Raw genomic sequence first — 12651 nt, 5'->3', positions numbered from 1 at the left:
TAAGGTTTGATAATAATATTTTGGATATTGATATTTTGAGTGATCTTGGAAATATGAAGTGGTAAAATCTAGTTATTTGGTTTTGCAATTTCGCCATGTTTGAAACCTCCTAATATATATATATATATATATATATAGAAAGCCAATATAATTTGGTGCAAGAATTCCCTTTAAGCCTTCATACTCATGCCAATCCTAAAAGTTATGGATATTTAAATTCAAGGGATAAGATGACAAACTTCAAATTTTATATCTAAGGATATAAAAGATCCAAATCTAAATCTGGCACCTTTGTCTCCTAAGTATAAAGCCACCAATAATAATAAAAAAAAATAAAAAAAAAAGGGTTGGAGGGGGGTGAGGGTGGGAGTGGGGGGGGGGGAAGGCAATGGACTTGGCCGGCTTAGAAGTGAAGTACCGTGCTTGGAGGAGGGAGAAGGGCTGAAGCAGCAGAATCGCATGGGAGTTTATGACTGTAATCATCGACTCTAGCAACGAAGAAGATTGGCGCTCAGTTCTATAGTTCAGACAAAAAGGGGGGGGGGGTAGGGTTGGGAGGTCTCCGAGATTACCGTCCCAAAACTGGTCAAACCAAACCAGGACAACTAACGGAGCTCCATTGACTAATTAATTAAACCACGATCTCATTCACTACCAGAGAATCTCCCTCCACAACATGAACCCAATCAATACCCCAAAAACACCCCCCCCCCCTTAGTACGTCGACAACGAACTCAAGCAGTGAAGTGATGTGAAATGAAGTGAAGTGAAGGGAAGCCCTAAACTGTGAACCCTAAACCAATAAACAAACAAACATGCGAGGGAGAGAGAGCCTGGCTGGAGTGTAGCTGTGACCACCACGTTACAACCGGCACGGTGCCAGGAAGGAAAGGAAAGAAGGGTATGTTATATTATGTAATCTGAGGTGCCGAAATCAGGCTTCAGATCCACAGACGACCAAAGCTGTTGTTGTGCAGATACATGGGGGGATGGCGGAATTCGGGACTTGGAACGGGTCCTCTACCGCGGATTTATCGTCTGCACCGCAAACGGATGCATTCAGTGATTGGATCCATCCTGATGGGTTTCATCTCTTCTTGTGTGACTTCTGAATGCATTTCCACAGTTTCGTTTTATTTTTTTATTTTTTTTATTTTTCCCCCATTTCGTGGCAAGAAATGCTGCTGATGGCCGTGGCCCAGCAAAGGCGGTCACTCTGACTACCGGTGTTTGCTTCCTCGAGGGAATTGTGTGTGTACACCGAACTCCGCACCCTCTTTTTGTGAGTCAATAATACCATCCATACCGGGATTTCTTTCCAAGTGTCGTACTGGTAGGCATCGCAGAAAGGTTGCTGCCGGCACTGTGGACCCTTGGAAGAGAGCTGTGACTAGGAGTTCGTGCGATGTTCCTCTAAAATTTTAATGTTAATGCGGTATTCCATGATCTACCTATACCTGGACCTATGCCGAAGAATCGAAGTTGAAAACGCACACAAAAGCATTGATGTAGGGTTGTGAGGGAAGGCAAACTAGGGGGAGGGTTAAACTCAGTTGTGGGGAGAAAGTGTGGAGATCGGAATGACTGATTGATTGATTGATTGATTTGATTGGGTGCAATTTAGTCCGAGCCCAACAGCCCAGTGGTACTGAAATTGCAATATGGTATTTCAAGGTCGGATTCCTTATCAAACTAATTGGATGGTGTAGGAAAAGAGGTCGAGTTTGAGTTAATGAGTGTCGTTTTGTCTGCTCGTCACTGCAGACCGTCGAACGGCCCAATCCAACCGATGCAGTGATGGATGGGCTTGCCAGGCAGTAAAAACGATGGCCAAATCAAAGCAAATTTAAGTGGAGGATGGCTAACACGTGAGTAGTAATCAAATAGCATATTTGCGCGCATATGTTTCAATTTTGAGAACTTGGGAGGTGGAACAGGCTCCACGCTGGAGAGCTGGCAGACGGACAGAGGAGAGGCCTGGCAAAGAACAACCCCTTCATCGTCGTTGTCGTTCTCAGGAATTAGTTCTGTGCATGAACGTTGCTCCAATTGTGGTTAGTTTCAGCAACAGTGCGGAGTTGAATCAGAAGACGTTCTTCCGGTTCTTCAGCCCATGCTGGATGCCCGTCGCAATCTACGTGCACCGTCACCTCAGCGGCTTGGCTCCTGGCGTCACAGTCCACCGGTACTTGCCCTACTGGAACAGTTTTCTTGGTTATCTTGGACAACCTCAACTCATTTTGTGTATGTGTAGCGGTGAGCTTTCTGAAAAGATGCCCTATTAGGATAACTGGGTGCCATCAGAGTGAACTGATTGAGGTCAAGTAAGAATTGGTTTGCGTATGCAGTTGTGGAGGTGGGGAAACTGCAGCTTAGGAATGGGAGAGGATGTATGGTGCGGGATCTTGGGTTGGGTGTCGCCGAGACATAGCTCAGAAGGCACGATCTGAGCTGCTTCTGTGGACCATTTCCTGCAGCAGGTGTTCCAGATCTCCCTAAGGGCAATCTGTCCAGGTCGACAGATTGTTGGCTACGGGGTGTCGAGTGTGTTGTTGAGAGTAAAGACCACGATTGAATCGGCAGTATGGTGGCGGTGGCGGGGAGGCAGGCTTTAGCTTTCGCACGCGTTGCAGCAGTGGTATTGCTGTGCATAACAGGATGGCAGTTAGGAAAAGGAAATGGTGAGCTTGGGGTGAACTGGGGGACGATCTCTCACGACCCGCTCCCCAACAACATCGTGGTGAAGCTGCTACAGGATAACAATTTCGCCAAGGTAAAACTCTTCGATGCGGATCCAAATGTAATTGAGTCCATGCGGGGGACAAACCTAGAGGTCATGGTCGCAATCACTAATGACATGCTTGCGGCTATGGCTGCGGGGACAGACGCAGCGGCTGCTTGGGTTAAGCAGAACGTCACTGCGCACCTCGGTAGTGGTGGTGTCAATATAAAGTACGTGCTTTCTTTACTACTTTGCACTCAGTTGAGCTCTTTTCATGCTGACATGATACTCCTGAAGAAATCGTTTAGATTTGGAGTGGGCAGTACAGAACCAATAGAATTGAAGTCGTGCTCGGGGAGACGAACTTCGAGCGCGCATCTCTAATCTGAAGTCTGGCGATTGAAATTGGAACGTTCTTCTCGTGGCAGGTATGTAGCAGTCGGAAATGAACCATTCCTGAACGGCTATAATGGGAAATTTACCGACGTGACATACCCAGCTCTAAAAAATGTACAAGCAGCGCTAGCGGCAGCAGGGCTTGCGGAGACAGTGAAGGCCGTGGTGCCTTGTAATGCAGACATTTTGAGCAACAACCCTCTTCCGTCGCAACAAACATTTCGGTCCGACCTCGCACCAATCATGTTGAACATTGCTCAAGCATTGGACAGCACAAAATCTCCCTTCGTTGTCAACCTGTATCCATTTCTGAGCTTGGTTCTTGGGACCAATTTCCCCATCGACTACGCATTCTTCTCGGGGTACAGTACACCCCTCGTGGATGGGACGAAAACGTATGACAATGTCTTTGACGCTAGCTATGACGGTGTGGTGAGTGCCTTAGTCACCGCGGGCTACCCCAACATGGTGGTGAGTGTGGGCGAGATTGGCTGGCCGACAGACGGCAACGCTTATGCCAACATAACCCTAGCTCAGAAATTCAACCAGCAGCTTGTGAATCACGTAGAGAGCGGGAAGGGCACGCCACTTCGCCCTGGCAAACTGGAAGCCTATGTTTTCAGTCTGCTCGATGAGAATGCGAAGAGCACGCTGCCGGGTAATTTTGAACGACATTGGGGTGTCTTCAATTTCGATGGATCCGTCAAGTACCTTCTCGACCTCACAGGTACTTCAATTTCTCCACGCAGCTTACCAACTGTCCAACGAAACTCGAATTCAAAGTTGTCATGTAAGTCATCCTGACAAAATGTTTTTGCGAGTACCTGCAGGTGGTGTCAGCGGCACTCAAACAAGGCTCATCGGAGCTCAAAATGTACCTTACTACCCAAGTCAATGGTGCGTGTTGAACCCCATCAAGGACTTGTCCACATTGCCAGCCAACCTCGACTACGCATGCTCTCGCGCCGACTGCACACCTTTGACGACTGGAGGATCGTGCAGCGGCTTGACACTGCAACAGAACGCGTCCTACGCCTTCAATCAGTATTACCAATTCAACAACCAGCTCAAGTCGGCGTGTGATTTCCAAGGCCTGGCCCAGGTGGTCACCACCGATCCGTCTGTCGGCTCCTGCAAATTCGTGATTGGGGTCGCGGAATCTTCCACCTCCACGCCTTCTGCACCAGGATCTGCCGGTCGCAGCGCCGCATCGACGTCGTCGCCCCTTCCCAGCTTGAGAATACTGATCTCCATCGCCGCTGCTGCCATTGTTGCGTCCCTTTTCCCCTAAACCCTGTCGAAGTTTTGCAAGGAATGGTTCCGTTTTTTTTTTTTTTTTTTTTTTTTTTTCCCCTTTCTCTTTCTCTCTCTCTCTCTCACTCAAAATCTGTCAAGGACCTCAGATGGTGCCATCCCATCAATTTTTTGAGTTTTTTTTATTTTTTTGTTTTCTGGTTTTCGATTTTTGTTCTGGATCCCATTCAATTGATTGTAATGTATTTTATGCACCCAAGGTCTGTCGATGTTTTTATCAGCTGGAAGTTGATCCACCGTTCTGAGGTTGAGCTTTTTTCTAGTTCTGATCCTGGTGTGAGCGATTTCGGTGGGTATGATTTGAAATGCACGGTGAATAGGAAATGTTCCACTTAGCCTTTTTGACTATTATTACAAAGCGGAAAATTTAAAATGTTGTGGCTTGTTTTTGTAATGGTGTATTTTAATTTGTAATTTTTTTGGCTCCATGTTTCACAAATTATGTCCTATTTAAGGATTACTATTTTCTAGAATGGTAATTCACAAAAAACTATCATTTCATGATGGAATTGTGCTAATCATGCAGTGATGAGTGGTCACACAAAACATAAAGAAAGTTTATGGTCAAGTTGGTGAGGTTACGATGGTTGTAAATAGAAGGAATAAGTTAAAGATATGCAAAAAGGATATGTTTTAAGTAATGGATTATTATATACCATTTGGTGTGAGTGGGTATCCAAATTTTCTGAATTTGTTAAATTGATTAATCAATATTGCATTGAAAGGAGTTATTATCCTAGAAGTTCATTTTGAAAAACTGTGGTACAAAAGTTGTACAAAAGTAACTTGCTTGGAGAACAAACTCTCATTTCAAAGTCTGTTTTTAGAGACAGCATTCCATAATATGTAACAACAGGTACTAAAATACTTTTTTAATTTCAATATAAAAAATGGGTATTGCACATGTTACTATAATTTGTCACTGCCATGACAATTTGCTACATGCTCAACATAATTATTTGGGTTTTTTCTATTTCATCAAATCTTTATGTTAATATTTAAAAATTAAATAATTATAATTTTAAATCATATAAAATAAACATTTTAAAATTTATTAAAAAATCAAAAAATATATATGTGTAGAAGATGGTGTGTTGTGATGGTATTAACAAAAATTGAGGTGACATTAGAAGTACTTTAAAGATATTAAGTGAGGCTTCTCAACTTCAACTAATCAAAGGATTTGAAAGTTATAGCTTCTTGCTTTCTTCTCTATGCATAGACTTAATATATATATATATATATATATTTGTTATAATTGAGACATTTTAGTTTTATATTCTAATAAGAAAAAAAAAAAAAAACTTAAAAGAAGTTTTGGTCTCTAAAACATGTTTTATTTCTTATTGGTATTATAAATATAAATAAATGCACATAGATTCAATACATATCCAAATATTATTGTTATACATGAGAGAAATATTTTCTATCTAAAATATGAATTATCTACTTATACATAATTTTATTCACTTAAAAAGCTAATGATTAAAATTTTATTTTCTCTTAAAAACAAAATTTGCAAAAAATAAATGAATAGTTTAGCTGCTTCATAGTTTGAAATTTTTTGGAATGTATAAAATATTATGTTTCAAAAAATCTTATCTATGCTTTACACAAAAGTAATTAATAAGCTCTATGAACCATTTAATTTGTTCTACACTTGGACCAAAAAACTACATAATTATTTGATGATTATTAAGATTTTTATAACTACTTTAAAAAAAAAAACAACCATTTTAGATATCATTTGGCATACCAATCTAAAAATTGATGACAATCCACATAGTTTCTTTACAAATGTTAGTTTTTAGAATGAATCCACTTGCTATTAATTCTCCATCATTTGAAATTACAAAAAACTTGGTTCTTTAATTTGCTTCTTACTATTTCATATTATATTAGTGTCACTAGTTAGTTCTTGAATTGGAGAGATGTTATTATATATATAAATTAGAAAAATAATCAAACAATTCTAATATATACTTACTAATATTATATTTGCACTAATATTCAAAATATTCTAATTTATTTTGGCATTATCTAAAATGTAAGATTTTTTCTATTTCATATTTATTATTGGTATTTAATTCAACAAGTGGTTGTAATAACTTTTTTAATGCAACAAATTAAACCCTCTTTACAAAATCTTATTTATGTACTTTAAATACTTTACTTAAGTTTCTTACTTTACAAATAAAAATGCTACAATTCACTTTAAGCACACCATAAAAAGAAATCCTAAGGAAGACATTAAATAGTTATTTTTTATTTTAAAATTATTATTACTATTCTATGTCATATACTTTGGTAAACTTACCATAATAAATATTATTCAAGTGCTCTTAATCGTAATCAATGACATAAATTGTTCAAAGCTACATGTGGATTTTAGTAACAAATATAATATATATATATATATATATATATATCGTCAAATTCTCCATAACCTTTTCAGAAGTCAACAAAGCCATTCAATGCAAGAAATAGAAAACAATTTCTATCTTTACTATGTAAATATCAAAACTGAGACCGGAACTCACTCCGTCGCTTGAATTTACTCATGTACCGAAGGAGGAAAGTTACTTATAGAACAAGTTTATAATGGACATTCATTACTTGATAACAAATAATTACTACGTTTTAAATGCTCTGAAGCTCATTTAATGTTTGACTACCATTCTACGATGTGCCACAAAACCGTACGTTGTTGACAGAGGTGCCGAAACGAGCTAATTCGTGATGCCTATCTGTACAATAGAAGAGCATGATCCACATGAAAAAGGGTCTGTTCGCATCTAGCAGGTGAGCAACCAGAAATGAGAGGATAGGATTATAGAAAACAAAATTAGAAAGAAATAAGAAGAACAAAAAACAAGAAAACATATTTGCAGTGCTGAAGGACGATCATGCCGCTAGCGGGGTTTAATGCTTTTACCCCATCCTTGATTGCTCCACTTACATCAATTGATGAACGTTCAGATATTTTATCCACAGGATCTTTGTGCTCGATGTCGACACAGCCAGTTTGGATTATATCAATAGCTTTTGTAGCACAGATTTTAACTGTCGATTCACAGAGAGACAAACTGTTACGACTGATATAGGCCAACTGTCACATATTCACAAGGTGCTCCCGAGGTCCTCGTTTCGGTACATAGCATAAAAATACCATACTTATTCATACACATTTTTCAGCATCAACAAAACTGTTCCAAACAGCTGCACAAGCTCAGATGCTCTCAATCTTCCAAATATGTACTTCAATTGGGGCACAAAAGGCAAAACACTTCTTAAAGCCATAATACAGCTCGGTAAATAGCAACTTCTTCATGCTATAGTGAACCCTATAAAGACTACAGCACATTAAAGTCCAAACGTGAGAGAGCCCAAACGTTCTCTGGAATCTTCACAGGCATACAGTCAGGGAAAACCTTATCATGCCTCGATACTTCCAATGCATCAGACACTGTGCGCATGCATCATCTCTCGGTACACCATGTCTATGAATTGCTCGCTCTGCACAACCATATCCTCAAATCAGCATTCAGTTCTAAGAAACATAAACTCCCCAGTGAACTGAGGAAAGCAAATTCTTCCCGGGTGGAAAACAAAAATAATAAATCAATCAATAAAAAAATAAACCCGTGCACTTTATAAGTACATGGTCATAAAACAGAGAATTTAAATTTCCCCACAACATTCACAAGGAACATCCTGGCGACAAACAAATCTATCTCAAAGCAACTAACAGCTTTCAACGCTGCAGGAAGTTTTACCTTGACCAGGCGATTAAGTGCTTCTCGAACTCCATCCCTGGTTATTGGTACATTGTACTGCACAGATGGGGCAAGCGAAAGTGGAGGATTTGCAGGAGGAAAGGGTTGAAGCAATGGAGCGCCATGTGAAGGTTTTACAGGAGCTGTAGAAGGAACTGGAGGAGCACTAGAAGCGCTTGCGGTAATGGGTGCTGAGGTTAGAGGTGGAGGAACAAAGAAAGATGGCTTTATGAGGGTTGCACGAATCCCAGTAGTGGTATCAGGCGTATCAAGGGCCGAAGATGGTGCTAAAGAAGTAAGGGGTAAAGCGGTTGATGGCGAGATTATAGATGGCATAGGCAATGGAGAATGAGAAGCTATTCCAGGAGCCGTACGCGATTGTAATGAATGAGCTGCAGGAGGACGAGACGCTGTTGTGGGAATAGCATCAGGTGTAGTGCTGCGCACTGTGTTATGCTGCATATTCACAACGATAGATTGAGTTGTATCAATAAAACACAATGAAATTGTCAATGTTTGACGGCTTCATTGGTACAAAACGAGTAACCTCAATCAAAAAGAACTTCATAGTCTACAGCAAATGACAGAGGGAAAAGATGCATACGAAGAAACGCTCAAATGACTCATCCTGTGTCTCAGGGAGAGCTGAAGATGCGAGAGGACCACGCTCCAATGGCCCTTCCAAATGGGATGATGTTGGAACGGCCTCAAGTTCCGTAAATTCTGAGCTGTAAGAAGTACATGTAATACAAGCTATTACTACCCGAGCTGGTAAAGCAAACATCATGAAATCACAAATGTAAAAGACGAAACAGGCAACTATAAACATAAAACCTCAAGTTCGTACATTATCATGCACAATGTTAAATTCAGGATAATTGCACAAGAAACTTGCATCTATGAACCAAGCAAAGAACCTTGGAGGTCAGGCGCCAAATCCAGCAGGCCTAAAATACAACATCTAACAAGCTGCATACCGTAACAAACTGAATGGAATACATGACCAGAACCTGGCTGTAACCAGTCAAAACATAAGCCAAAAATAAAATTGTTCTTCGTGCATATCCAGATACGCCAATACAGCACAAATTTGTAGTAAGCGCAAACCTTGGAGGAGTTAACCTTGGTTTTGGAGGAAGTTTTGAGAAGGCGTTCATGATCCTGATGCAGCACAATATTGAAGCTCAAATAAGTCACAGGAACTTCATTAATTACCCGCATACAACATGAAACTTCGTGCACTTTGTATTGCATTACCTGTGATGGTCCTATCCAGATAATGCAATCATTCTTTTCACAAACACAGAACACACGCGGGTAACCATTTTCATCAACTAAATTGCTTCAGTTTCCAAAGGTGTACACCAATAGACGATTCCAGTTCTTAAAGCTAACAGTAGGGGAAGGGGAAGGGGGAATCCATTTTATACTACACCTAAACAAAATCCACGCCTGAATAGGAACATATTGCAAAAAACACCGATAGATATGCTGTAATTGTATAGACAAACTGGCCTTCTACAGGGAGTTATAGCAGCTCAGCCTCAGAACTAAGACACTCCTGTAATGACTATCTTCGCCTAAACCTCTATAAGTAGACAAAGAAGAAAAATAAGTGAGAGACGACGTCCGCTAAGTAGTTTCCAGGAAATACTTCACCGAAAACAGACCTACACGTATTGAGATTACCTCTGGAAAAGGTTAGCAACATCTTCACACTCCCGCGCAGAATAAAACCAGATAGCATTTGTTTCCTGATTGGCATTGCGGTACAGAATGTACGGAGTTTGTACCTCGAACTCAAAATCACCCAATAGATTCTCCACCAAATTGTCTGCTCACAACTCGACAAACCAGAAAAGGGTTACAGCGCAGTTACGGGACCTTCCAAACTCATGTAAATGAGGGGCAATCTCCACTACACATCTCATGTGACTTTGGCTACCTATGGTCTGAAAGTAACTTTCCTATATCCAATGTGCATATCATATCTCAGGCAACATATCAATATATTGAAACCAAACTACAAGCCAGCATGTGTTCACAACTTGTGTTCTCACATTTGATGATCAGAATGTAAAGCAACAGCCCTGAGTCTAACAAAAAGAAAACAAAAATATTCCAAAATCTTTTCCACTTGTACTCCTATAAAAACTTACCTGTACTTCGTCGATTCATCACTATGAACTGAAACCGTGGCTGGGATCGCCTGCAATAAAGATCTTAACACATCACAGACGAGCTCACAAAAACGCCCTAGCGAGACAACAGCATGATACGAAACCAGAACATGCTACAGCTGAGTACTGAATCCTCACCTTTTCACTACAAAAAGTGAACCCTCCACTTCCCTGCGACTCTGGAATCAAACATAGAGGAGAAATTATCAATGCATCGACTGACATCTACTGTAATTCAAACCTAGAAGGATTTATCATCCAGTAGAAAATGATCCACGCAGGTTATCGCGTTTCAGACCATATCAGTCTCCTCGTGCTTTTGTTAACAATGACAATCTAACCATCGACTCCACACTCTGACGCAATGTAACGCACCACATACGCTCAGAACCCTAACAAGTCCATTCTGCTGCATATGCAGCATCTCGACACACTCCTCACAGGCATACTCGCGGTGAAAAAAGCACTCTGAAGGTGGATACCACATAGACAGGGCTTCAACGCTCAGGATAACATAGGAGTCCCATGTTACTGTGCTAGAATTCTTCAAAGCATCCGCACCTGACTAGGTCAACACACTAATTAACCTACCATTTGGACGCCCTACTCAACACAGACAATAGTGCTAGATCACCTCCTTCAAAACCCGCGGCCTATTCAGTGATTACACATCATCTTCCATTTTTGAAGCCATCGCCACTCATCAACTCTCTAACCCGCAGAGCGACCTCTGCTCCCACTCCACCCATCCAGATTTCGTCTCATGAATAAAAACGCCCCTCGAGTAAAGCTAACACAAGCACAACAGAGCAGATAGTCCTACATCCCTCCACAAAAATCTGCTCCGCCACAATCCCTGCAAACCATGAAACCGCAACATACCCATTGGTTGGAATCCGAATTGAACTGGTAGAAGGTGACATGAGCGGCAGTGGTCAAGATATCCTCCACATGCCGGTCCGTCCGCTGCAAGACAGTGAGATTAAGCTCCTTGGTGCTGTTCTGGTCGAGCTGCGGAGGAAGAGGCTTCGCATTCTGTGCCATCGCTAACTGCTCTCACTCACTCTCCCCCCTCCCACCGTCTTAAAAAACACCACAACCTGTTAACAATCAACAATCTACAAATAAAACGGCCAACCCTCTCCACTCCAACGCTTCCCCCTCTCACGCTCCCGCTCCTCGATCCACTCCAACACCAAAACTCCAACGCCTCTACGCAAAATCACAACAACCTCCTCCACGATGGCTTCCACCCCTCGTCCGACTCTTCTTAACATTTAATTTCCGGAATTGAACGAACGATACTCCTCCTCCACGAAACTTGTCCTTACCGAACTATTACACTAAAACCGTAACACGATTTCGATAAGAAACGCGTTGGTGTAGTAAACAGGAGGAGAGAGCTACAGGGGAGGCTAGCGAGCGTGCGAGCAAGCGAGGAAGCGAGGAATGATTCAAACGCGAGAGGGAGAGAGCGAGATGGCAAGCGAAGCTGGACTGAGCAAATGAAGGAAGGAAGGGGCAGCGAAGAGCAAGGGCGGCGGGTCTTGAGATGGGTGGTCTTTGGAGACTTGGACGTAGCCTTGGGAGCCTAATGGCTTCCAATTCCCCGAATGTCTGACAGGAGAGGAAAAAAAGAAAATATCATCATCCCCATCCTCATTGCTGATTAGAATAATAATAATAATAATAATCCATTATTACCATAATACTTTATGCTTCAATCACTATAATAAAATAAAATAAAATAAAATAAATGCTTGATTACAACTGGATTGTATTGCAAGGATATGGGATGTCGGGATGATATTATTATAGCAAGGGGGAGTAAGTGACTGGGTGAGGGAACGAGGGAGGGCACTTAATATATCTTAATTGATTAATTAATTAATTACTTTAGTGGAGAATACTAGTGGAGTTTATTTATTTATTTTATTTCGAAGCAGCAAAGGGTGTGCAAATATGTGTGTGGCAAAGTTGGGATTAATTACACAGTTAAAAAATAATTATGCCACCTTTAATACTAAACAAAACCATTAACAAGAAAAAAGAAAATTTGATAAAGATTCAACAACTTTCATATTCTTAAAGTAGTGAAGTCAAAATGTAATTTTGAAAATAAAAATATTATTTATTCTATTGGGTTTTTATTTTAATTTGTATAAATATTGCAAGAAATTTCTAATAGTATCAAAAAAATTAAATTTTTACAATAAAACTAAAATTATATGTCTTATATCTTTTAGTTATTTTTTATGTTTTT

General features: G+C 40.6%; 2 protein-coding genes across 9 annotated transcripts; one reads left to right on the top strand and one right to left on the bottom strand.

The window, feature by feature from the left end:
- The first annotated feature begins 937 nt into the window (after positions 1-937).
- Positions 938-4871, top strand: LOC112283178 (glucan endo-1,3-beta-glucosidase 5). 5 transcript variants are annotated; one of them, XM_024521587.3, is made up of 4 exons: positions 938-2185; positions 2481-2952; positions 3151-3845; positions 3949-4871. In XM_024521587.3, the coding sequence occupies exons 2-4, from the start codon at positions 2585-2587 to the stop codon at positions 4407-4409; spliced, it is 1524 nt and encodes a 507-aa protein (XP_024377355.1). In that variant the 5' UTR covers positions 938-2185; positions 2481-2584; the 3' UTR covers positions 4410-4871. The 5 variants fall into 5 exon arrangements, with proteins under 5 accessions (XP_024377355.1, XP_024377353.1, XP_024377354.1 ...); XM_024521585.3 differs by having other exon boundaries at positions 2478-2952; XM_024521586.3 differs by having other exon boundaries at positions 2349-2952.
- A 2045-nt stretch (positions 4872-6916) lies between these two features.
- On the bottom strand, positions 6917-11936 carry LOC112283818 (mRNA-decapping enzyme-like protein). Of its 4 annotated transcripts, XR_002970204.3 has the most exons (10): positions 11271-11914; positions 10527-10567; positions 10368-10417; positions 9898-10042; positions 9316-9369; positions 8813-8936; positions 8209-8664; positions 7864-7948; positions 7392-7495; positions 6917-7179 (listed from the first exon to the last, which is right to left on the bottom strand). XR_002970204.3 is itself a non-coding variant. In XM_090251309.1 (9 exons), exons 1-8 carry the CDS (start codon positions 11430-11432, stop codon positions 7892-7894), a joined length of 1089 nt encoding a protein of 362 aa, XP_090107435.1. In that variant the 5' UTR covers positions 11433-11936; the 3' UTR covers positions 6917-7495; positions 7864-7891. The 4 variants fall into 4 exon arrangements, 2 of the variants coding, with proteins under 2 accessions (XP_090107435.1, XP_090107436.1); XR_016503366.1 differs by lacking the exon at positions 10527-10567 and having other exon boundaries at positions 11271-11933; XM_090251309.1 differs by having other exon boundaries at positions 6917-7495; positions 11271-11936.
- Positions 11937-12651: the final 715 nt, after the last annotated feature.

The sequence above is a fragment of the Physcomitrium patens genome, chromosome 6 (genome assembly GCF_059467195.1).
Source record: "Physcomitrium patens ecotype Gransden chromosome 6, ASM5946719v1, whole genome shotgun sequence".
Taxonomy (NCBI): Eukaryota; Viridiplantae; Streptophyta; class Bryopsida; order Funariales; family Funariaceae; genus Physcomitrium; species Physcomitrium patens.
The sequence above is the reverse complement of the archived record's forward strand: the minus strand, read 5'-3'. Positions and strand labels throughout refer to the sequence as shown.

What these genes read in the sequence shown, in the direction of transcription:
- LOC112283178 (XM_024521587.3), top strand. Translation starts at nt 2,585, where the DNA reads ATGGTGGCGGTGGCGGGGAGGCAGGCTTTAGCTTTCGCACGCGTTGCA. An exon ending in AGTGGTGGTGTCAATATAAA is followed by an intron (nt 2,953 to 3,150) that starts GTACGTGCTTTC and finishes TTCTCGTGGCAG; the next exon opens with GTATGTAGCAGTCGGAAATG. An exon ending in GTACCTTCTCGACCTCACAG is followed by an intron (nt 3,846 to 3,948) that starts GTACTTCAATTT and finishes GAGTACCTGCAG; the next exon opens with GTGGTGTCAGCGGCACTCAA.
- LOC112283818 (XM_090251309.1), bottom strand. Translation starts at nt 11,432, where the DNA reads ATGGCACAGAATGCGAAGCCTCTTCCTCCGCAGCTCGACCAGAACAGC. An exon ending in TCACTTTTTGTAGTGAAAAG is followed by an intron (nt 10,418 to 10,526) that starts GTGAGGATTCAG and finishes TCTTTATTGCAG; the next exon opens with GCGATCCCAGCCACGGTTTC. An exon ending in CACTTAATCGCCTGGTCAAG is followed by an intron (nt 7,949 to 8,208) that starts GTAAAACTTCCT and finishes ATGGTTGTGCAG; the next exon opens with AGCGAGCAATTCATAGACAT.